The following is a 27,142-nucleotide window of genomic DNA, read 5'->3' as shown; positions in this document are numbered from 1 at the left end:
GGCAGTTTTTAAGGACGATAGCAAACTACTGTGAAAAAGCCTAAGAACAGCATGTACCAATGCACAATTTTTATTTATTTTTTTAAAGTATGCCATATTGCATACTTTTTTTAAAAATTTTTTTGCCTAATTTTATGTGTCTCAAGGAAAACCCTGAAAATTCACAAATCCTTTAAACAAAATGCATGCACATGTGGATGCCTTGATGCTGTATGCGGTGTTATGGGACAATGCAAAATTGTTTGTCTGACAGCGTAGATAGGCAGCACATATTGGACTCTGAAATAGTATTTTAGCTACAATTAGCTTGGCGTACATGCAGCAGCATCAGCTGTCCAATCCTTTTTCCTTTCAGTTTGAAAAAAAAATGTTTTTCCAGGTAGATTTAGCAGCAACACATTTTATTTTTCAAGAAAGTGCAATAAGCTTATTTTGATTGACAGACAGAAAATTGGCTAGTAATTATCTGAAATTGTCTCTTACACAAAACTTGTATTGCTGATGCAAAATTTTCCTGTCACAGGCCAATATCAATCAATCTCTCATTAATAATTAGGAGAGCACATATAATTCAACAGTGTAAAAGTTTCTAGAAAAATTACATTGCTATTGACGTAGGATTAACTGAAATGCACTAGAAAGAAGAGTGCAGGCATCTGTTTTACAATAGGAGTTAAGAGAATACAGATGATATGGCACTATAAATTTGGCCAGCAACAGGACAATTTTAGTCAGGGATAATAGTCCTAACCAGTAAATGCCAAACTTTTACTTTTACTATGGGGACTAACATGATGCAGTGGTATGCTGTGAATAAATGTTAGTTCCAAGAGCACATGGGCAGTGGTAAGTTAATGCTGTTTTTTGAAAATTAAAAAGCCATATCAACTAAAACTAAAAATGAAAAACCCCAAAAGTAATAAAAAAAAAAACAAATACTTTGCCTAAAATAAAAACCCACATTTGTTAAAGGGAAGCCTTGCAGAAAAAAATGTTTAACCTAAAAAAAAAAACCTTAACATACATTAAAAAAATATATTTTGGGGGGAGTTGGTTTACTAAAAGTGAATGAGATGTTCCGGTTGCAAAATAATTATCCTCAGAGCTTAGTAATTGTGGTGAATGCACATTTTGACAAGAATACATAATCACATACTGTACAACGGAAAAATAAATAGCATTTTGCTTGCACATGATTGGATGATGGAAGTCAGCAGAGCTTCACCTCACTCAGGCATTCAGTTCTGGGTATAATCCCCTTGCAAAATGAACAGTCTGTTTGACTTTAGTAAATCAACCCTTATACTGCTAAAATAAATTAAATTCCCCAAATAGTATACCCTGAAAGCCTAAGATGCCTTGCTGAAATAAAAGATTTGTAAACTAAAATAAAGGCCCTATTAACATTAAAAAAATGACATACCCCTAAAATGATTGAAAATCCCAACCTACTGCCCTCCTAAAACAAAAGCCCTATTGCAAAGAAAAAAACATGTTACAGATGAGACAGCTCTAAAAATGGCAGCTGACCTCACATTTATCACAAAAAATATGACAAAAAATACCCTGGTAATAAGAAGAAAAATGCATCAAATGACTGATTTCCAAAGAGCCAGCAATCAGAGCTAAAATACAGTCTCCAACTTTTTTTTTTTACAACAGAGCAGTTGAACAGAAATCTATCAGTAGGTATATTTCTGTTCAACCACAGTGGCCATAAAAGGGTCCAAATTCAGCTGGTCCCTGCTGAACCAGCTACATTTTCAATCCCTGTATGATCAGCTTAAGTTTGTTGGCTACTGCACTGTGGTTTTAAAAACAAATTCTCGCAGAAAAACCCAGGCAATGTGATTTGTTTCAAACCCATGGTAGAAGCAAACCTAAAACTCATTCCTAGAGAGGAACAATGTTTGAAGTCCAGCCTGTGTTACAGCAATGGATGCTTCCAACGATACAATGGGGAAATTAGTGTAGAAATGAAGGTACAGGAAATGTGTTATTCACAGGATTAGCAGGTGAGAATAGAGGTAAAACATCTGAAATTGTAAAACAAATGCAGCCAATGCATCTGAGAACTGGTAAGCTGCAATACAATAAATTATTGTTTTGAGGTTTGAATACTCTTTCATTTGCTATAAGCTTCTGTTTACATTGGAACTCTTGTTTTAAAATAACATAAAGTAAAAAAGAGTGACACAGAAAGAAAGAGAAAGACCAGATAGAAAGGCAAACTACTGTTAATGTATCAGACTTTCAGAAGTGGACTTTCACACCTGTACAGCCAAAACAATTTACTATATATGTAATCTAATAAAGTGCATTGTTGTCCCCTGTAGACCTAACAAGAAAATACAATACTCTCTTTGCAGAAATTCTTCTACCGCTATGCAATTATGTCATGGTTGTTACCATATACTTTGGGTAGAATTACAGAGTTCTTGTTGTTTAAAGAAAAGGTATAATATTTTTATATATTTTCTTTTTTGTTATTATGTTCAGAACTAAAAAGACATTTTTCAAGATATCTTTGTTATTTGTTTTTAGTCCGATTAATATTAAATATATCATACCAGGTATAGCTCTAGGCTCCTAGTAACAACCTTAGCAGCTTTGCTGTAAAAAACAAACAAAAAAAATATATAGAGATTTTCATTTACAAAGAGGGAGTCTGAATGCCAACAGCTTCTGCTGTGCTCTCATTAGAAAACCCCTAAAGCTCTGTGAATCCTGTGTCTTGGCTTCATCATGTATTTTTTTTTTTTAAATAAGGACTTTGTATGCAGTATATAGTTTAAAAAAATACTATTAGGGTTAAAAGTAAAAATAGTAAAACAAAAAAAAATGTAATTGACCAAAAAAAATATGAATTCCCTTTAATACGCAATTCTGATCAACACAACATGTTGATAAGGAACCTTACTTGACAGGTGCCTTTAGGTCAACAAATGCTACCCACCTAGCCAACTGCAAAAATTTACTTCTGAACCTATACAGTCATACTAGTGATACATTTTTTTCAGATGGATACTAGGCATTATCAGCTATTCTAATGGTTACATTTCTATAATAGGGATGAGTTTTTATGTCTCTGTTGTATGATAACAAGTGAGACAGTGTGCTACACTATAAATTATAACCAGACAAACAATCATGTCTACCACATTACAGCTGGTGTTTTTTGAGTGAATTATAAATATTTTTTAGAAGATTGATTAGAATGAGAGACAGGCTGACTGCAGACCATTTAAAAGTTGGTTCTATGTGCTGTGATATGTAAATGATATATAAATAGTCACGCGCAGCTACATATTCATCCAAAATAAGCCATTTCAAATCATTTTAGTTTGGTCACTTCAACAAAATTCATGGAAAACTAACCTATTCTAAGCAAGCACTTTCAAATAAATGTGTTTAGATGGTTTGCCCACCACTGACATAGACATCTTTAAAACCAGCTTACTATGTTTGGCAACTTATTGTCCACAAGTATGTCCTTATGAAATAATATTTTTTGAATGGCTTACATGGAGGCAGGGGTACCAGAGTGTGCCACACTTCATTAAGGTAGACTATTATGTTCTAGAGTTGTCCACAGCAGTAATACAATTTAAGGTAGTTAATTAAGTAGGGATTTCATCATTATGTATAACATGAAGAATCACATAAAGTTGGCACCTACTCTTTTACAGTTTTTTGGTCACACAATTTTTAAAAAATACATTATCTAGATCATCTTAGAGGTACAGAATGACAGGATGTCTATAAGCACAAAGGGTATTGTATGATACATATTAGTAAAATATTACTTATTTAACAAAATAAATGAATTTAATGAAAACCAACACATATCAACTACAACAGATTTCTTCAATGAGTAGTCCAACAATTGCTGTTTTTTTTTTTATAGTTGATGCACTCACTAAATTTAAAGTGGCCAAACATGGTACAACAAGGTTGAAAATTAACTAAAATGTTATATAGATTCCTGAATACAATCAGAAAATGGATTCACCATACTCTACTGCAAAAATAAGTTAATACGAGTCTACGGACCAAAAAACATTTGATAATTCTCTTTCTGTCACCTATAAACATACCCTGCACATTATCAGTTAACACGTTCTATATTGAAACCTGTATCTGTAATCATTCACTTAGTGCTTATGTCAGATGTTTATTATTTTACACATTGGATTGCAGTATCAATGTTGGTGGATGAAATGGTCATTCACTCTCTCTACCTTGCACACCACCCATCCCATTTCTAAGAAATAACCACAAAATAATGTTAGTATATAAGTATAGCCAAATTAAGTTATGCCTAATGTTCTAAAGCTGAATAAAAGAAAGATGCTGGTTTTAAAAGCCTGAGCTACTTGCTCACTTATTGAATTCACACGATAAAAATCCAAACAAGTAACTAAATTTAAGCTATTGCCTTTTAAAATACATTGTGTTTGGTTTGACATCTAGCAAATGACAACTGTTCTGACACAAATAAAAAGTAAACTCTGGCAAAAATTACAACAAACACACTAGGATGTGAAAAAATAAAATAAAAATAATAACATTTTAATATTTTGATGATATCTGAATCTTTTGACATGGAAGTAAAAATTAAATTTAAAATGATTGTCCTTATGAGCCACTTGTTTTTAATAAAACATATTACTCTTCATATATATATATTTATATATGTATATATATATATATATATATATATATATATATATATATATATATATATATATATATATATATATATATATATATATAGATATATTACAATTTTACCATGAAAAAATATTATCATACACACAGATAATATTGACGTGTTTAATATGTGAAATGGTCCTAGCTTCAAATCTTGTTGTGTAAAAAATGAATTTGAAAACACTATGTTTCATGATTTGTCTATTAAAAAACATTTCTAGGCAAGATTAGAAGATATATATATATATATATATATGTATATATTTCAAGTTTCCACAAAACTATGCTAGAGAAAGATACGTGTAAGTTATATGATTTGGGGCTAGTTTTTCAAAATAGTAATCTTCAGATACATATTTTACAATTTCAAACTGTACAGATTAACCAGTGTTGTTTTTAACAACATTTACAGATCAAATCCTATTTTTTTTTTATAAAACATACTTGTAAAATTAAAATCCACAGGATAAAATAAGGAAGATCAAAATATGCCTTAGTAGGTCATAGTGCTCAATCTTGAAAGCTGCATCTTTGGTATTTAGAGTTCCATACAAATTGATGTAGCCTACAGCTTCTTTTGACATGGAGAACAGGAATTGGTCCAGATCTATAATTATGAAACACTATTTAATAATTATATTAACAATAAATAATTTAGGACCTGAATAATTTTCTTATGTTTTCATCACATGGGCGTTGTAAATCATTTATAAATCAACTAAATTGTACCACTTTTTCAGAAAATTATATAATATATATATTTTATATTTATTTAGAAGCTTTGAAATAGTACAGTAAACACTTTGCAACACGGTGTATAAACTACAGAATGTCTTCTGAGATTCCATGGGTCTGTGGATAAACAATATTTTTTTTCTTTTTTAATGACCCATGGGTGAAAAAAACATGATCACAATCTTTCTTGTAAAGTTTGGATAATCTGGGAAACACTTGATCACACAAAAATAATATAAAACAGTCAAGTTTAAAACAGTGATATTGCATTTGTAATGCAGGTTCTATCTGTACGATTGGCTTCTTGTGGTGACTATAAACATCTAAAGGGCTCAGTGATGTTTTGGAGAAAGAAAGATATATAGTGCTGTAAACAGGCACACACTGATAAGTGAGGCAAAGTCTGTCGCCTCCACAGTTTCAAAAGTTCTCCTTCACATTTCAACTCATTTCTCAGGCCTGCTGAGAGCAGAAAGGTCCTTATATTGGACACGTCTTCAGCAGCAGACTTATAATCCTTTAGGGATTCCACACTAGATGGCCAAGATAATGATTCTATTAAGTTGATGCTTTTGTTGGTCAACTTGTGCAAATCATGCTGCTTCAGTCCAGTAGAATTGACTAGCATATCCTTTTTCGTGCTATGGGAAAACAACAAAAGAGATAAAGTTTAAAATGCAGTATTCTAATGTGCATACAAGTTAAATTTGATCTACTAAAGGAATAGATAATGCTGACTTTTCATAGCAAAGTGATTCTTCACTAGCCTAGTGCATACACAGAGGCCGTGTTTACTGTAGATACCCATAATTTTATATATATAAAAAAAAAATTGATTTTACCGCCTTCATTTTTAGATGACCAAAGTGAAATCAATTTTGCTTTATTCTTTAAGCTATGTGAATATTTTCCACTCCTTTAGTAAATCAATTCCAATGTTACATGTAGATAATGTGGTGTTTGGCACTCATGAGTTAATTCATTAAAGAAGCAATTCCTATATTTTTCTAAAGCATTTTTTCCAGGTAAGTATAAGTGGGGGCTTCAGGGGGAGCTGCACTCTGAAGGATTTTTTTGTTACCATAATGCAGATAATGCATCAATGGAAAAAACCTTCAGCCTTTAGAACCAATTGGAGGGGGGGGGGGGGGTTAAAACTGTGCTTCAATCATCTAGTTTTTAAGCCCCCCCCCCCCCCCAATTGCAAGTGTAAACTAAGCTTAAAGTGTTACTAAACCCACAACAATAAAATCAGTGTGAATATGCAGTTAATCACGCTTGTTATACGCATTGTGGAATCTAAGGGGTGAATATCATATTTACTGTTTTATATATAAGCACCAGAGGGAGTACTTTTACTATTGTAAATTAGAATTACTTGCATTTTAGGAATACGTGTAGGTAAAAAAAAATGGTAAAATCCTGAGTGACAAGGACAGAGGAATAATGAGTTGTATTGTGTAGTTTCCCCCCAGTCAAAATTGCAAATATTTTCAGTAATTATCTTGATTTTGTTTTTTCATCTTGATAGACTTATATTCACTAATAAGGCACCCAGGAGGTAGAGAGCCAGCATTATTCTAAATATTTTAAAATAAAATGCTAAAGGGTCTTTATGGCTTGTAGACATACATATTTTATTTGTGGGTCAGATTGTTAGTATATCATGTTATGGTTTATTACGCAAATTGCTATTCATATTCAGCAGAAATAAAACAGTATCTTGGACACATAAATGAAATATAAAGTTTGTTTTGAAAATAACTTAAAGCACCCATCTTGCTAAAAATAAAAATCATAGTTTGCCCATCATTTTGGAATAGGACTTTTTTATTGTCTGAAAAAGGAAATGTCTGTTTTACTTGAGAGTAACCAGTCACATTTAAATATGATCATTACATATGTTCTAAAAAAAAGTCTAGTCTGTGGTATTCATGGTTAAAGTGAAACTTAAAGAGGCACTGCAGTCTGCTCACATAGAAGACCAATTCTGAACCCCAAAGAAGACTGGGAGAAGTGGATGCACTTGTATTGGAGTGACATAACATCTCTGGAAGGAGGCAGTTTGCAAGGTAAGAGTGCCATAATGTGCATTATAAATAATAATACATTATGACAAGAGCTATTGTGGCCCCAACATTTCCATGTGGTTTAGCTCAAATTTAAATGTACTTAATATGTATCAAAGCCATTTTGTTTTAGTTTCTGATTCGTTTTTATTTTTAAATGGTAAAGAGGTAGAACCCTTGTCAGGTTTGTATTGCTGTCTGGGTCCTTGCTAGGGAGATGCATCCTCTCTATTTGTCTTGGTGGCCACTGTAACTGAAAGCAAGATCAAATCTGAACTGTTTAAGAGGTCTCACTTTGGAGAGATTCTCTCTTATTGTGTCTATAGGACCAGAAGTGCAGGGAAATATTCCCAATGCGAAACAGATGGTAGAAAATGGGTTTTAACCATTGCCCATCCTATATAAAATGTAAAGCATTTTTCTTTACATACTTTAATACTAAGGGTAATTCAAATTAGGTATTGTCCAATGTATGCTGCTGTTTACAAAACTATAAACTAGCACCATGTGGATATCACATACAAGCTAAATGCATGTTGAGAGATAGATAGATAGATAGATAGATAGATAGATAGATAGATAGATAGATAGATAGATAGATAGATAGATAGATAGATAGATAGATAATCTGAACCCTATGTTGTATATCTTATATATATTGTATAAATTAAGGCAATCATTTTGAAGTTTTGTTATATATTTTATACTCTTATTTCACCAATATCTATAAGGCAAATATGATATCAAAAAGCTAACTGAGGTTAGTAGTAAGTGTAACAACCTAAAAGAATTGTTTTCAGTTAATGGTGCAATTAGGAATTAAGAGACAAATCTGTGTAAGTACTTAATCAAATTAATGCTTGTATCAAGGGCTAAAAGCTGAAGCAAAAGTTATACATTCATTTTATTCAACTTATCAGCATGAAGTTACCAGGATAAATAAGTTGTTAGTATACAAATTTAGCATTTTAGAATGGCCAGCATTAGGATACTGAGTGCTGCAGATACATTTTTAAAAATTGAATTTGTGTTCCTCATGCACTATTTTCCAAGGTCATGTTACGCTAATTAAGATTATGTTTATGCAAACTGATTCCCAAGTGAGTTTCGTAAGGAAAAATAAAAATTCCTACCAAAATAGGCTTGTGGAAATGCATATGAATTAGATATGGCTATAAACAATTATACAAAAACCCAGTCTGTTCATTAACGCTGATTAACCACTTTCAGACCGGACCATTTTGCTGGTAAATGACCAGAGGTCTTTTTACACTTTGGCACTGCGCTGCTTTAACTGGTAATTGCGCGGTCATGCAATGTTGTACCCAAACAAAATTTGCGTCCTTTTCTTCCCACAAATAGAGCTTTCTTTTGATGGTATTTGATTGCCTCTGCGATTTTTATTTTTTGCGATATAAACGTAAAAAGACCGCAAATTTTGAAAAAAAATGATATTTTCTACTTTTTGTTATTAGAAAAATCCAATAAACTCAATTTTAGTCATACATTTAGGCCAAAATGTATTCAGCCACATGTCTTTGGTAAAAAAAAAGTCAATAATTGTATATTTATTGGTTTGCGCAAAAGTTGTCACATCTACAAACTAAGGTACGTTTTCTGGAATTTACGCAGCTTTTAGTTTACGACTGCCTATCTCATTTCTTGAGGTGCTAAAATGGCAGGGCAGTACAAAACCCCCCCAAATGACCCCATTTTGGAAAGTAGACCCCCTAAGGAAATTGATAAGAGGCATGTTGAGCCCATTGAATATTTTATTTTTTTGCCTCAAGCGATTGAATAATGACAAAAAAAAAAATTTTTTTTTTTTTTTACACAAAGTTGTCACTAAATGATATATTGCTCACACATGCTATGGGCGTATGTGAAATGACACCCCAAAATAAATTCTGCTGCTTCTCCTGAGTATGGGGATACCACATATGTGGGACTTTTTGGGAGCCTAGCCGCGTACGGGGCCCCGAAAACCAAGCACCGCCTTCAGGCTTTCTAAGGGCGTAAATTTTTGAGTTCACTTCTCACTACCTATTACAGTTTTGAAGGCCATAAAATGCCAAGATGGCACAAAACCCCCACAAATGACCCCATTTTAGAAAGTAGACACCCCAAGCTATTTGCTGAGAGGCATGTTGAGTTCATGGAATATTTTATATTTTGCCACAAGTTGCGGGAAAATTACAAACTTTTTTTTTTTTTTTTTTTTTTTAACAAAGTTGTCACTAAATGATATATTGCTCATGCATGCCATGGGCATATGTGAAATGACACCCCAAAATAAATTCTGCTGCTTCTCCTGAGTACGGGGATACCACATATGTGGGACTTTTTGGGAGCCTAGCCGCGTACGGGGCCCCGAAAACCAAGCACCGCCTTCAGGCTTTCTAAGGGCGTAATTTTTTGATTTCACTCCTCACTACCTATTACAGTTTTGAAGGCCATAAAATGCCAAGATGGCACAAAACCCCCACAAATGACCCCATTTTAGAAAGTAGACACCCCAAGCTATTTGCTGAGAGGCATGTTGAGTCCATGGAATATTTTATATTTTGCCACAAGTTGCGGGAAAATTACAAACTTTTTTTTTTTTTTTTTTTTTTAACAAAGTTGTCACTAAATGATATATTGCTCACGCATGCCATGGGCATATGTGAAATGACACCCCAAAATAAATTCTGCTGCTTCTCCTGAGTATGGGGATACCACATATGTGGGACTTTTTGGGAGCCTAGCCGCGTACGGGGCCCCGAAAACCAAGCACCGCCTTCAGGCTTTCTAAGGGCGTTACAGTTTTGAAGGCCATAAAATGCCAAGATGGCACAAACCCCCCCCAAATGACCCCATTTTGGAAAGTAGACACCCCTAAATTTAGGGGTACACTAGTGAGACTAGGTAATAAATGGCGGGTGCCCTGAAACTATAAAAAAATAACTAACCAACCAGCGTCACCTGTAACAGTTATATGGTGATCACTGGTGAAAGGGTTAACTAGGGGGCAATTAGGGGGCTTTATGCGGTAGTATATGGGGGTCCCTGGCGCTATAAAAAGCTGCAGCAAACCTAAATACCTACCTGCCTAACTAGCGTCACCTGTGACACTAATACGGCGATCAGAAAAACGATCGCTTATTAGGCTGGGTTCACACTGGAGCGATGCGGGAACGCCACGAATGCGCGGCGGGTTCCCGCATCGCATGCCTCCCGGCGGCAGTTCACACTGCCCTATGCGAACTGCTGGGAGTGTCAGTGAAATGTTACTGACACCCCCAGATCAGTTCGCATATCGCAGTGCGATCTGCAAACTCGGATCGCATGGTGTGAACACCCATGCGATCCGATTCTGCTGCGGGCCAAAAAAAGGGTCCCGTGCGAATTTGCGGCGGGTGCGGCGGGTGCGGCGAATGGCTGAACTCGAATCGCACAGAGATCGGATGTGATTTGCACTGCAGTGCGGTGCGAATCACATCCGTTCTCATAAACCGCTGCAATGTGAACCCAGCCTTAGTGACACTGGCGACGGGGGGTGATCACGGGGTTAAACCTTTATTGGGGGGGTTAGGGGGGTACCTTAGAACTAAAGGGGGCTAACCCTAACTGCCCTAACAGTTATTAGTCACAAATGACACCCGCCGGGTGATCAGGGGGTTAAACCTTTATTAGGTAATAAATGGCGGGTGCCCTGAAACTATAAAAAAATAACTAACCAACCAGCGTCACCTGTAACAGTTATATGGTGATCACTGGTGAAAGGGTTAACTAGGGGGAAATCAGGGGGCTTTATGCGGTAGTATATGGGGGTCCCTGGCGCTATAAAAAGCTGCGGCGAACCTAAATACCTACCTGCCTAACTAGCGTCACCTGTGACACTAATACGGCGATCAGAAAAATGATCGCTTATTAGGCTGGGTTCACACTGGAGCGATGCGGAAACGCCGCGAATCCGCGGCGGGTTCCCGCATCGCATGCCTCCCGGCGGCAGTTCACACTGCCCTATGCGAACTGCTGGGAGTGTCAGTGAAATGTTACTGACACCCCCAGATCAGTTCGCATATCGCAGTGCGATCTGCAAACTCGGATCGCATGGTGTGAACACCCATGCGATCCGATTCTGCTGCGGGCCAAAAAAAGGGTCCCGTGCGAATTTGCGGCGGGTGCGGCGGGTGTGGCGGGTGCGGCGGGTGCGGCGAATGGCTGAACTCGAATCGCACAGAGATCGGATGTGATTTGCACTGCAGTGCGGTGCGAATCACATTCGTTCTCATAAACCGCTGCAATGTGAACCCAGCCTTAGTGACACTGGCGACGGGGGGTGATCACGGGGTTAAACCTTTATTGGGGGGGTTAGGGGGGTACATTAGAACTAAAGGGGGCTAACTCTAACTGCCCTAACAGTTATTACAGTCACAAATGACACCAATGCAAAAAAAAAAAAAAATGACATTGGTGTCACTGTGACTGGGGGGCAGGGGTAATTGGGGGGGTGATCGGGGGGTAAAGGGGGGGTGTGAGTGTGCCTGGCATGTTCTACTGTGTGTGTGAGTGTTGGTGCAACTTACTGATCCGCTCTCCTCCGTGTCGGAACGAAAAATACCGACACGGAGGAGAGAATACATCACTTCCTCTCCTGTGTTTACATTACAGGAGAGGAAGTGATGTCACCGGGGATTTCTATTCGTCGGGAGCGATCGCGAGGGGGTGGCCATGAATGAATGGCCGTCCCCTCGTCCGGGATCGCTCCCGTACGAATACCGACCGCCGCAGGCACCGGGCGGGGGCCCGATCGGGCCCCCGACCCGCGGGAGGCAAGGGACGTACATGTATGTCCTTATGCCTGCCCGTGCCATTGTACCGACGTACATCGGCGTGCGGCGGTCGGCAACTGGTTAAACACGTAAAAGAGAGCAAATCTGGAAAGTGCATTATTTGGGAAAATCTGGCTGTATACTGGTGGGCTCTAATAACATTGTGCAAAGAGCAGCAGGATGTGACAATTCATTGAAAACCAATCCATTGTCTTCTCTCAGAAAATCATAGTTGGAAGATAATTTCAAGCTAATTTTTAAATTAGCAATACAATACATAAAAATAGCTTTTTTTGTATTGTGGTATGAAGGCATACTTTAAGCTAAAAAGCAAGGCTACTTATTTATTATGAATAGTTTCTTGGGATAATGCATCAGTATAGGGTTAGAAATCTTACAGGGTGGTTAACTCATACATTTATGACTAGATCGGCAAATGAGCTATATTTGAATGAGCACAAAAACATGAATGACCAAAACATACATGGATATACAAGGTAAAGCTGACTTATAATCACACACATAAGTTGGACTTGATGGACCTGTGTCTTTTTTCAACCTCGCCTACTATCCATTTTCCGATAGTACAGGTAAATTACAGGTACTTCGTACAGGTAAATTAATGTATTTCTAAATGGCCCTTTAAGAGGCGGCCAGCAGGCGCGCAAGGCAAGCCCCATGAGTCGAGTCATGGGTCCCGCGGACTCGATCACCGCGGGGATACCCGTGATCTCCTCACGGGGAGGAAGAATGGGGAGATGCTAATGTAAACAAGCATGTCCCCGTTCTGCCTAGTGACAGTGTCACTGATCTCTGCTCCCTGTGATCGGGAGCAGAGATCAGTGATGTGTCACACGTAGCCACGGCCCCCACCGTTAAAAACACTCCCCAGGGCACACTTAACCCATACACTGCCCTATAGTGGTTAACCCCTTCACTGCCAGTGTCATTTACACCGAAATCAGTGCATTTGTATAGCACTGATTGCTGTATAAATTACAATGGTCCCAAAAATGTGTCAAAAATGTCCGATTTGTCCGCCATAATGTCATAGTCATGATAAAAATCGCTGATCGTCACCATTACTAGTAGAAAAAAATAATTATAAAATAAAAAAATGCCATAAAACTATCCCCTATTTTGCAAACGCTATAACTTTTGCACATTTTTTTTACCAAAAATATGTAGAAGAATACGTATCAGCCTAAACTGAGGAAAAAAAACTTTTTTTATATATTTTTGGGGGATATTTGTTATAGCAAAATGTAAAAAATAATGTGTTTTTTTTAAACATTGTCGCTATTTTTTTGTTTATAGCGCAATAAAAAAAACAATGCAGGGGTGGTAAAATACCACCAAAAGAAAGCTCTATTTGTGGGGAAAAATAGATGTAAATTTTGTTTGGGAGCCACGTCGCACGACCGTGCAATTGTCAGTTAAAGCAACTCAAAAAGTGCTCTGGTCAGGAAGGGGGTAAATTCTTCCGGGGCTGAAGTGGCAATGTAACAATGTAACAACCTTCCTCTATAAAACTATAATTGGGGAATAAATGGGATCAGATAAGAAAATCAATTCACTTTATGTACAGGTCACAGATGTTCCAGACAATATCAGCCAAAATTAGGATATTGATGCATAGGATGAATGCTGAGATTCCAGATTTGTGCTTACTGATAAAAAAAACTTAAATGGTTTATCACTGTCTTCCAGTTATTTATGTACTAGGTGTGTAGAACAAATGTATTAAAACAAAAGAGGGCCACACACTGACACAATAATACAATAAAGTAAATAAGGCGCTGATCTGTATATTGCCTATTAAAGCTCTTTTGGACCTACTTCTCCCATGGATCACAGGAGTTCAGTTGGTTCTGCACTATGACCCATTTTCAACTGACAGCTGAAGACCATGTGTAAGCTGACATCACTTAGCCAGTCCGGGCCCTGAATCGATCTTGACTTTACAGTCGGGATCTACTCAGATGCCTGGACCAGCTGCTGAGAGCCTGAGTAAGCCACTCCTGCCCTCTTCACAGCCTGGCACTCCAGTAAGCCCTGGAGGGGCAGGGCAAAGATCTGGTGATTGACAGCCACCGACTCTCTGCTCACTAAAAACTGAGAACTGAATCATCAGTGGTCTTTGATTGTTTGGTTCTCAGTCTAATGCCAAGTACACAGGGTCAGAAATTCCAATGGAAAAAGTATTTTCTGTCGGATTTTCCGATGCACAAAGCTTGAGAGCAGGATCTAAAATTTTCCCACAACAAAATCCCATCGCATAAATTCCAATCATGTGTAGACAATTCCGACGGACAAAGTGCCACGTATGCTCAGAATAAGCTAAGAGAAGAAAGCTATTGGCTACTGGCCCATTTATAGTCCCGACGTATGTGTTGTACGTCACCTCGTTCAGAACAATCAGATTTTCCGACAACTTTGTGCGGCTGTGTGTATGCAGCACAAGTTTAGGACAAAATCTGTCAGAAAAAATCAGACGGATTTTGTGGTCAGAATGTCCGACCATGTGTACAAAGCATTAGAAGTGGCGGGGATAGATGCAGCATTGAATTAATGTTGCATCCACCTGTTTTTTTTTAAAAGCCCATGCGTCTTTTTTAATGACTATGTTAAGAGAGTGGTGATGACATTTTTATAAATGTAACATAGATAAAACAGTACTCTATATTATTGCTCATAAATCATAATGGATAAATCTTCAAGGTCCCTATTAATTCATAATTTACATAAAAACATACAAGGTTATCAGAACAAGAAACATATTTGAATTAATAACCAACATCAGATTTTGATTTATTAAAGCAAGATGTTTTCAATAATTAAACGCACAGTGACAACGTATAGTACAAATTGTGATGTGTGTAAATGGGTTGCAAAATATAGAAGACAGAATTAAATTACACATTTTTAGCTAGGCATGCTGAGTTTGTTTGTCATACCCCAGTTCCCTATTGTCCAGAATAAAAAAGCTTCACTGTAATTGTGGAACATATGATAATATTCCTATCTGTTCAAACCATATGGAGAAAAGCACATTCACTTATGAAATTATATATAATGATGCAAGTATTATAGTTTTACTAGATATTTATTGGAATTTCCAATGAACATGACATATTTCAACAAATACCCTTACATTCAAATAAAATAATCTATATTTTCCACTTGGCATTGAAACTAAGTGAAATAAACAAAAATAAATTTTGGTACAAAGCCATGATATGGCATTGGAAAGGTAAAAATGACAAGCAGAATCACTGGCTTCCTGGTCACGTGATATGTGATGTAAGGTGAGTAAAAAAAAAAAAAATTATAACAACATTCATTCTTACTTTAGCCAACTTCCATCCAATTGGTATACCAGCATCCTCAATTTAAAAAGACACTATAACTAACAAAATAAAATAATACTGACTGACATTAGTCTGTAAAATAACAAGATGAATACTCACCAATCCAGCAGAAGGTATGTTGAAAGTTTACTCTGTCAAAGACTGACATATGCCTCAGCTACTGAATACTTTTGAGAGTGTCAGATAGCATGCCTCCTGCTAGATGCTGGGGTTCCCTCTATTAACTTCTACATCATTACCGTGAAGCTTTCCTTTTCCCCAAGGCTACACCATGAATCTTCCAACATGGATGAGAATCAGACCTAGACTATCATGACCAGCTATCATGACCAGCACTGTTTCTAGCTGTTGTAGTTAAAGTGGAACTTTGACCCCTTTCCCTTAAAATCATAGCTGCATGCTGATATGGAGTTATCTTATGTTTGTTAGTCAAACAAACATGTTCTTGCTTTAACTTATAATTATTGTTTTTCCACTTTCTGGTTAGGTAAGGCACTGGTGATGATGATGAGACTCAAAGATGCAATCTGGCAAGGCTAAATCACCAGTGCCTCCCTCTTCAGTAAAGGGAGATTTCTTTGCTTTTTTCTTTAAATAGCAACTATGAGAAGAATTGGGAGGAAAAAGGAATGTATGCAAAGAATAAAAAAGCCTCTGTTATAATTTTTAGGAAAAGGGTTAAGTTCTTTTTTTTTTTTTATTCATTCAATGAGATAATAAAATATATGAAAATTGTTTGTATTACCTATGACAGTCACATTCCATCATTTTATTATGTTTTGGCACCTAGGAAACAAATGAATAAAGCTGGCTAGTATAGTCATCAAAAACATTTATTTCAAGCAGTTAAATAAATCAGTCCTGAAGTGGTTATTATAAGCTATGATCACATGTTGTACCTTCTATTTTACACATCGAGGTTCATTTACTAAAGAAGTAGAATGTTCACTTTGTCCAAAGCAGATGTGCAAGTCTTGTGCATAATTGGGTATTTGTGATTTTTCTGCTCATTTGGTTAATGAACCACAATTTGTTTATCTAGATTTTAAACATAAGAAGAAGCAGTTCTGTGACAATATTACCCTTTTTACAGTTGATTGCTGATATAACTGAGACCACGTTTTTCTTATTCAACAAATAACAAAACTATAACAAATAAATGTTAAGGAAATGCAGCGCTGTGGCAATAATACAGCTAATGCTAATGTCCCTGAAACCTTTGTCTTATCTGCCCTTTAACATAAACGTGTGCATGTGTGTATATGCGTGTGTCAGGATTTTTCATTTTATTTTCTGTTACTTGTGATTCATAACACAATAAATTTGAATCTTTTTGCATTGCATTTCACTAATTACAAAATAAGTGCCTTTTAAATACATGTACACTAAGCTCTACTTTCTCTTGATCTGTAATACATGTGGTTGAATTGAAATCTTTTCTTTAAAGGTTATGTGGTTTAAAGCACTTCTGAAGAGCTGACAGGGTTGCATTTGTTTTAAAAAAAAAATCAGCTTGAAGCTTCAAAATCATTTTTTTTTAATGCATGAACTCGAGTAACAGTGACGTGCAACCTTGCAAAAGAATATATAATCAATAGTAACAGGGTTTTAGCAATGCCAAAGGCATCCTCTTGGGGCAGTCATTAGAGCTATTTTGTGATGAATCTATTATCTTTCATCTTCCTGGACCCAGTGGAGTGTCCTGTGATGTGGGATCATGTGGCTGAGTTTTAACAAATACCACCATCATGTATGACTGTTTCTAAAAAAGTAAGAGCTCAAAATATATGCAACAGGCACAAAGAAAATTTGAGGTGGTTAACCTGTCACAGTAATTGGGGTGCAACAGTGATCTGCAAAAAAAAGATTTTTGTTTTGTATAAAGATTTTTTTTTTCATGTCCCCGATGATGTCACATATGACGAAACATGTAGGACCTAGTCTATGTCTGAACTAACCATGCCAATTGAGCTTGTATACAAGTTGTTTTTATCCTAGGAACTACCATTTTAATTGCTGACTATTCACTGGATTGCTGTAAGTGTTTAGGAACCTTTTCTTAAAATAAATGTGTTTTACAGTTTTACACTATGTGGACCCTCTTTTCCTTCCTTATTGATCCCATCTGAGTAACACCAGGGGTTTGTTTTACCAGCCATGTTACCTTCCTCTCCATTCTAACCACTGAGGGATTTCCTTTGAGTGCTGGATCATTATTTAAACGCTTGTCTAGATTCTTATAAGGTGGAGTCTAGAGATCTGGTAAGCTCACATCCTGTTTATTATCACGATTGAGGTGCACCAGGTGGATATTCATCCAATCACATTTCTTTGGATATTACTTCAATTAACCTTTTTTTTCTCATCTGTCACTTTGCACTTTAGTGCTCAAGCACTATATAGACTAGTTTTCAATGATTTACTTTGAACTTCATGTATTTAGCACTGCAATTTTAATTATGTATGTTTTTGCACAATTGTTTTTTGTGATATTGCAAGCAGATTTATTTCACTTAGGTTATTATCACCTGTGCAGTAATATTTTTTACGTTTTGCATTTTTTTTCATGCAGCATGAGGTTCTTCTTAAGTTGTCTAATTGTATTGTGAACAATAGAGCATTAGAAGTGTGGAAGAGACCAATGGTCTTTAGCACTCTGTTATTACTTTGTGAGATGCATCTTTCAATAAAAACAACTGAAAAGAGGAGGCATCATTAAGAGCAAATTTACCCTATGCCATAACTTTTTAAGTGAAGCTTTAATGATTTCTTCAATTATATTTTAGTTTTTTTTCAGATATATAGAAAGAAACCTAAAGTTCTACCTTCTGTCTTAAAAGGAGAATGCACAATGCTAATTTGTAATATTTCTAATTAATTTAAAGAAAAAAAATAGTCCTGATCCTACTAAACAAGGAATTATGTATAAAACCACAACCCATTTCCTTTAACTCCTAATCCTTGATATTTAACCCTCACCCTATTGTCCCGTACACGCGATCAGATTTTCCGACAACAAATGTTGGATGTGAGCTTGTTGGGGAAAGTCCGACTGTGTGTATGCTCCATCAAACATTTGTTGTCAGACTTTCCACCAACAAATGTTGGCTAGCAGGTCCTCAAATTTTCCGCCAACAAATGTTTGTTGTCGGACTTTCTGTTCTTGTGTACATCAGTCTATAGGGCAAAAGTCCACGCATGCTCAGAATCAAGTATGAGCCAGAGATATAACTAGCAATCGTAATGGAGATATCGCATACATCTTGTATGTCACTACGTTCATAATTGTTGGCCAACATTTGTGTGACCGTGTGTATGCAAGACAAGTTGGAGCCAACATCCTTTGAACAAAAATCCACGGTTTTGTTGTCAGAAAGTCTGATCGTGTGTGGGGCATTTAAGTAACACTAAATCTAATGCCTAAAGTTAGCCGCTGTGTAACCTCACCTATGAAATCTAACATGCATTCAAAACCTAACTGGAAAGTCAAAACTTTTCTGTTAGATTTTGGAGAGCATAGAGAATGGTTAAAACCCATATCCTGTAGATATGACACTCTTTAAAGAGTGGAAATCCTCTCTTACACAATTATCACTAGAACAAGAATGCTTTCTCTACTATTTTTAATCTGGTGACAACTCAAAAATTTGAAAAATCATGAATTATAGTACTTGTGACAGTAGTTTCAAGAACTATCATACTACTGGCGTGAACCTCCCTAATGGGGACTAAGATTGCAATAAAACCTGGCAGACTTTGTAACTCCTCACTACTTTATCCAAACCAGAGCTAACAAATGTGTGCTGACCAAAAATAATACCAAGGGCTACTTGGATCAAGCATATTTATCACAAAGAATACATGCTTTAAATGATATTAAGCTTAAAGCTGAACTTCACCCAAAATGGGAAGATCTGCTCTCCCACCCCCCCCCCTTTCTCTCACATTTGGCACATCATTATTTTTGGGGGGGGCAAGTACTTGGTTTTGACATGTACCATGCCTACTTCCAGTCAGTTTACCATGACATTCCTAGGGAAATTTTGCCCCCCTTCCAACCCCCGCAGCCTTCTGGGACACATCAAAAGTCCCATAAAGCTGCAGGACCATTCAGTGCAGCTCATGCATGCACAGTAAACAGCCAGCTGTAAAGCTGTATGCAGTCACAGCTGGCTGCCAACAGTTAATATGCTGGTGTCGGGGACCAAATCCCGATGAAGAAACAGGCTGGGTGAGGACAGTGCTGGATGCTGGGAAAGATGAGTGTCTGTAGACACAGTCCATATTTCCATAGCACACGTTCCTGGAATTAGCTCTTTAAGGTACTGGGTGCTGTAGCGACCGCCACCTGGATACTGTAACCTGTGCGATAAGTAGATATTTATTCGCCCGCAACCCAAGGATCATCAATTTTGTCCAAATGGTTTTTATTTCTAGCTCTAAGCTCTAACAAGCAGGGACTTCTGATCCCTCCTGTATTGAATTGTATTGTAACTGTACTGTTTTCCCTGATATTGTAAAATGCTGAGCAAACTGTTGGCACTATATAAATCCTGTATTATAATAATAATAATAATAATAATAATATTCAAGAAAGATCACAAAGATCCATCACAAAATAGTATAGTGTAACGATTCGAAGCAAAGTGAGTGTCTGTTTCTCCAAGTTCAGCAGCTACAACTTTTGTAGCTGATGACTTTACATTTTTCCATGGGTCACTGAAGAACTTTAAATTATCAAAGATAATTTTTTTCTTATTTTATCATTGTATGAATGTATTTGCAAGTTTATTTACTTATTTTGCAAATGTTCCAAAACATTATGTAACTACTCTCTCTCTCTCTCTCTCTCTCTTTCTCTCTCTCTCTCTCTCAATGCATGCAAAAAATTAAAATTTTATAATGCTAACTCATCAAATAAAATGATTGTGTCTCCTGTTGAAACAGAAACTGTTAAAATATCATTCATTTTTCTGCATTGCTTCTGTAGCATTTCAGCAATAAAGCCCATTGTATTATGTAGAAAGTGAGAAATCACCACTGCTCAGATTTTTGTTTTCAACATTTATTTTCTTCTAAATAGTTTTATGTATGTGTCAGAAAATCCATTTTGCTTTAAAATGTGTGAAATAGATGAAGACTCCATGCTGCCTAAGCCATCAAATTCATGTTGTGACAGAACCAGGGAACTTTCATAGCAATAATCCGTTTAAAAATCCTGACTTTAATGTGCAATAATGTCTACGACCACTGCATAGAAACTGCATCGAAACAAATTCCCTTAGATAGCCAAGCTTCAAAGAGAGCAGAAAATCTCTGTACCCTTCTAACCACAACACAAATTTAATCCTGGCATGGTTCATTAGTGAGGATTTCCTTACATGGAAATCAAATGTAAGACTTTTCTGTGTGGTGTTACTAAAATACTTTAGGCATGATTTCTACAAACTAAAGCAGAGGAAACGTTGATATGGTACTCGGATTAACCAATCAGGTTTCCGCTTTTATTTTTTAACCAACTTTGGGGAAATGAATAAACAAATTTGGCATGTTGTTACTGGGCAGTACATCCATTGTTTTTGCTCCAGGTTGCAAACTATAGATAATAAATAAATAGATATAATAGATAGATAGATAGATAGATAGATAGATAGATAGATAGATAGATAAACTGAAGGATTTTTTTATAATTTCGGGATGGTTATAACCCGTCAGGTGTTTTGCCATCTGGGTCATATTGTGAGATTTGGCTTCCTGTCCCATAACCACCACAGTAAGTTAGAGGAAAATCCCTCTAAAGTGAAAACGATCCCTGGTAGCTACCAGGGTCACCCCACCCCTATTGGAAAACTTCCCTTGTTCTGGACTTTTTTGGAATTTTGGACTTTCTTTTACCTTTAGTGATAGCAGTCACCAGGACAAACAAAAATGGTGAATCTCCCTAGGGCTGAAAAAAGTTTTGCCTACACTTATATTTTAAACAGGACAAATGATTCAGTTGACATTTACATTTTATAGCTGGGTGTAATCTTTTAGCAATAAACAGGTTCAAAGACATTTTTGCATGTTGTCACCTCTTTGAAGCCTTGGGACTGTTGTCAATGAAAACTCTGGGTTCTAAAGCTGCAATTATAAATGCTTAAGGAGTTCATGGGCATTACATCCTCATGAGATATGATTTAGTAGTTAGATTTTACAGATTAATCTACCATCTTGTGAATATATCCATCTAATGACAATGGACCTTCTGCAGCAAAACAAAAAAAACTTCTATACTATTTTATTATTTAGCACTTAAAGTGGAATTAACAATTTGAAGACCAGGCATTTTCTGGCATGTTTTGTTTACATGTGAAAATAATGTTTTATTTTTTGCTGAACCCCTAAATATTATATATATATATATTTTTTTTAAATCAGAGCCCTAGAGAATAAATTGGTGGGTTTTGCAATTCTTTTGTCATATGGTATTTGCACATTGGTTTTTCAAATGCAATATTTGAGAAAGAATACACTTTTTAAAACTTGAATGTAAAAATAAACCCAATCCATAACCCAATTTTTTTCAGAGGGTGGCAGAAGAGGGGGGAGACCCCTCCTGCTGCTTGTAATAACAACAGAATGGCTGGTTAGCCACTCCGGTTGTTAGGACAAGAAAGCTGACCATCGGCTCTAAAAAATGCTACCGGGGTGATGCCTGCAGCTGCATGGCTCTCCGGGGACTCATACTCCTGATTAGCTCTTGACAGCAGCAGGAGCCATTGGCAGTGAGCCAATCAGGAGATGGAGGGGGCAGGGCCGAGTCATGACTCTGTGTGTGAATGGACAAATAGAGTAGCGGCTCAGCTCAGGTGCCCCCATAGCAGGAGTGAGGGGCCAGCAGTGCCAGCAAGGTACCCGAAAAGAGGAGGATCCAGGCTGCTCTGTGCAAAATCACTGCACAGAGCAGGTAAAGATAATATGTTTGTTATTTGTTTTAAATAAAAAACAAAACTTTAATATCTCTTTAAGTGCACTTTGGGTGGCAGAGGTAGATTACCCAAGACTAACCCTTGTACACACGGTCGGACATTCTGATGGACAATGTCCGGTAGGACCCTGTTGTCGGATAATCTGACAGTGTGTGGGCTTTATCGGACTGTTTCCGTCGGAGTATTCGACGGACCAAGTTTTCCAGCCGGGCTATAAAATTTTCCGACAACATGATCCGATCGGACTTTGTCCGATCACGTGTAGAGAATTCTGATCGGACAAAGTGCCACGCATGCTCAGATCAAATTCCTAGACCAAAGCCTTTGGCTACTAGCCTGAACGTAGTCCCGTCCTAACGAAATAACGTCATCACGTTAAAGAGGGATTCCACCTACAAAAAAAAATATTAAAAGCCAGCAGCTATAAATACTACAGCTGCTGACTTTTAATAAATGGACACTCACCTGTCCCGGGTTCCAGCGATGCCGGCAGCCGAGGCCGATCGATCGCTCGGCTGCTGCCGCCACCATTCTAGGTGAGGGAATCAGGAAGTGAAGCGAATCGGCTTCACTTCCCGATTCCCTACTGCGCATGCGCGAGTCGCGCAGCGCAATAGGAATTCTCCGCGCTGTCTCTGAGACCCGTGTGTGTCCCAGCAGACAGCGCGGCAGGACAGGAAATGGCGTAGACTCCCACGGGAGTCTATGCCCAGAAGTGGGTGTAAATACCTGTCTTTGACAGGTATCTCCACCCCCCCGAAAGGTGCCAATTGTGACACCGGAGGGGGGGAGGGTTCTGATCAGCGGAGGTTCCACTTTAGGGTGGAACCCCGCTTTAAGTACGATCGGATTTTCTGACAACTTTGTCCAACTGTGTGTATGCAACAGTTTCGAACAAAATTCGTCGGACAAAATCCGTTGGACAAAATCCGACGGATTTGGTTGTCGGAATGTCTGACCGTGTGTACGAGTGCAATTTGGGAGGCAGAAGCAGATTAACCAAGTCTAAGTGCAATTTGGTTTGCAGAAGCAGATTATCCAAAACTAATGAGCTGAAAAACTTCTTTAAAATTTTGGCATGTTTACAGAATCCCACACTACTACACTACTATAACTATACTACATTTCTGGAAATTGTACAATCTGATTGTAGAAAGGAAAATGTTTTGTGGGATAGAGAAGATAAAAAATTACGGAAGACTTTCAGGATTTCATTTTCAAACAAAATTGGTAAATGGGATGAGAGATTTTTACTTAACTCTTTCAAGATCATTCAGCCGTGGATTGGTTAACTTGACAATCACTCTATGACTAATTTGTCTACCTATATTCATTTTAAGAACATATAAGGCTTTATTTGGCATATTGTTTTATTACACACATTACTCAGATTTTTTTATTATGAGCTGACAAATGTACAAAATAGTTTTTAATTATTTAATTATTATTTTCAGTTTTGTTAATACATCTGAAATTTAAAGTTTTAAACAGAGGCCAACTGTCATCTACTGACTAGATAGTTTTGTTTACCTACACACTTCGAGTCTGCATTTTAGCACTATAATTGGCTGTTTTGGTTAACACATTGGGGTTGATTTACTAAAACTGGAGAGCGCAAAATCTGGTGCAGCTCTACATGGTAGCCAATCAGCTTCTAAGTTCAGCTTGTTCAATTAAGCTTTGATAAACAGAGCTGCACCAGATTTTGCACTCTCCGGTTTTAGTAAATCAAACCGATTATAGTGAAATTCCAGGATAATCCTAACTAATAATTCATCCAAACTGAACAAAATTTTCATATAAAATGCACTGCACCAAACAGCTCAATATTAAATGGTTCAATAGTAATATTACATTGTAACCCCCCCACCCCCCCCCCCCCTGTGCTGATAAAAAAATGAAACTTCTCTTTAAAAATCTGTCATTGACAGCTCATTTTTAGTAGCATTGCAGTATAAACCAAACTTAAGAACGTTCCCTTCCCCCTCCCAATAGCTATTCTTACTAACCTGTTTTAAAAAGATCTGTATACTTACCTGTTTTCAGGCCAGAGTTTAATGGCATGTCAACCAGAGCTGGCTGCAGGGAAGCCTAGAACCCCCAGAAAGCGAATCCCAGGATTACTGTGACAAACTGTCAGATTTTTTCATCGATAAAGTCAAAACCATCAGGGAAACAATTTGTCAGAAGAAAACATCCGACCTCAGCCAGCAAATGCATAAAGAGGATGTCCGCACCAACATACCGCAACCGCCAAAATTTTCACTATCCCCAATTACCGTAGACACCGCAAAAAACATCATTAATAAACTGCGTGACAGTACCTCACCTATTGACATCATCCCCACAAAACTACTGAAAGAATGCTCCGACATCGTGGCTCCAACCATAACCCACCTCATAAACCGATCATTCCACGAAGGGATTGTTCCCAGCATCCTCAAACAAGGCATCGTCAAACCTCTACTCAAGAAACCAAACCTGGACCCTCAGGATCCAAACAACCGTAGGCCAATTACAAGCCTCAACACCATTTCTAAGATCATGGAGAAAGCTGTAGTACATCAGCTACAACTTCACCTGGATACTCACAAACTCCTGGACCCGCTGCAATCAGGCTTCCGCCCGGGTCATGGAACAGAAACAGCTCTCCTCAAGATTTGGGATGACGCCCTCGAAGCGGCAGATGACGGAGAGCCGTGTCTCCTCGTACTGCTAGACCTAAGTGCAGCGTTTGATACAGTAGATCACAATACTCTACTCGTCCGCCTCACAGAAGTAGCCGGAGTCCAAGACATAGATCTCCATTGGTTCGCGTCCTTCCTAGGAAATCGGTCACAGACAGTGAAACTAGGAAAATTCCTCTCCGAAACTCGGGCAGTCACCTGCGGAGTCCCTCAAGGCTCTCCGTTGTCACCCGTTCTCTTCAACATTTACATTCGCCCACTCCTTCAAATCATCAGATGCTCAGATCTCTGCTTCCACTCTTACGCTGACGACACGCAACTTTATTTCCGGATCAATGGAAAAAAAGATCACCAACAACAACTTGAAAACTGCCTCAAATCAATAGAGGACTGGATGACCACCAACTCCCTCCAGCTGAACCAATCAAAGACAGAGCTTCTTATCTTACACCCAAATCATAAGCCCGCAACCAAAACCTCCTGGTCTCCACCAACCGTCTTTGGGCAGACTATCTCCCCAAAGACCAAAGCCAAGAGTCTCGGGGTTATTTTAGACGCACAAATGTCAATGGATGCGCAAATAGGAGCAGTAGTCAGTCGATCTCACCATCTGCTGCGCATGCTTCGCAGACTCATCCCTTTTATCCCAAAGAATGACAAAGCAGTGGTAGTTGGAACAATCATTAATTCACGACTGGACTACGCAAACTCGCTTTACATAGGATTACCACAATATCAACTTGCGCGATTACAACTGATCCAAAACACGGCGGCAAGGCTGATAACAGGAAAAAAACCCTGGGAATCCATTTCTCCTTCACTGAGGAGCTTACATTGGCTAACCGTAAAAAATCGGATCACGTTCAAGACCCTTTGCCTCACCCACAAATGCGTGCATAGAGAAGCTCCGCAATACCTAATGGAGAAAATAAATCATTACACACCAAACCGCAGTCTTCGATCAGCCAACAAAAACCTCCTCCTCATGCCCAAAGCCCGGTATAAATCCAAGGGGGATCGGAGATTCGCTGTCCAAGGGCCTCGGCTATGGAATGCTCTACCAATAAACATCCGCCTGGAAGAAAATCACCTGGCTTTTAGGAAAAAACTCAAGACCTTCCTCTTTTAGCAGATGATCAAAGCTCGCCACAGCGCCTAGAGGCGATTCAGTTCGCATTGTGCGCTATATAAGTATTTCATTCATTCATTCATTCAGATGAGAGGGCTGGCAATGCCTGGGGGTCACTCGAATGCTTATTATTGGCCCATCCATTGTCAGCGCTCCCTCCTCTCCAATGCAGCAGCCACTGGCTGACACAGGGCAGCCAGATCACATAACTGGCTTGAAAATAGGTAAGTAAAGTTCTTTCCTAAACAGGTTAGTCAGCATATGTGTTTGGAGAAGGGAGGGAGCATTTAAAGGTTAGGTTTATCCCAAAATTCTACTTTTAAAAAGAGCTGTCAGTAACTAATTTTTAAATGAAAAATTAGATGGATAGACGCACCAACTAGATTCTTTAAGGCATGTTGACTGTTAATAATATAGCAGGGAACTCAGGGTGGGGGACATGCACCCTACAAAAGAGAAGTACAAAGCTTATGTTGGGACCATCTGTTGATACCCTGCTTCCCACGTACCTCTAGATACTGCCAAGCTCTTATCTCCTCCTCCAGTAGCAATTTAATGGGTGATAATACAAAGGCAATGTACTCTCCCTTCTCTAGGAGTATACACCCATTTTGTTTAGACATTTTGTAAGAGAGGTACCTTTGTTCACG

General features: G+C 37.8%; 1 protein-coding gene across 2 annotated transcripts in view; it reads right to left on the bottom strand.

Moving 5' to 3' along the window:
- Positions 1-380: 380 nt before the first annotated feature.
- PCDH10 (protocadherin 10) overlaps positions 381-27,142 on the bottom strand; it is a 102,279-nt gene continuing 75,517 nt past the window's right edge. The window contains exons 5-6 of one of the 2 annotated variants that reach the window (XM_077476911.1): positions 16,451-16,491; positions 381-6,089 (exon numbers count right to left, since the gene is read on the bottom strand). In XM_077476911.1, the coding sequence (XP_077333037.1) occupies positions 16,478-16,491 (14 nt within the window). In that variant the 3' untranslated portion in view covers positions 381-6,089; positions 16,451-16,477. The remainder of the gene's footprint in view (positions 6,090-16,450; positions 16,492-27,142) is intronic. The other variant, XM_077476910.1, reaches the window with a different exon arrangement.

This window comes from Lithobates pipiens, unplaced genomic scaffold (genome assembly GCF_037356315.1).
Source record: "Lithobates pipiens isolate NorthernLeopardFrog02 unplaced genomic scaffold, aLitPip1_a1.2 Scaffold_13, whole genome shotgun sequence".
Classification (NCBI taxonomy): domain Eukaryota; kingdom Metazoa; phylum Chordata; class Amphibia; order Anura; family Ranidae; genus Lithobates; species Lithobates pipiens.
This window is presented reverse-complemented; position numbering and strand designations above follow the sequence as displayed.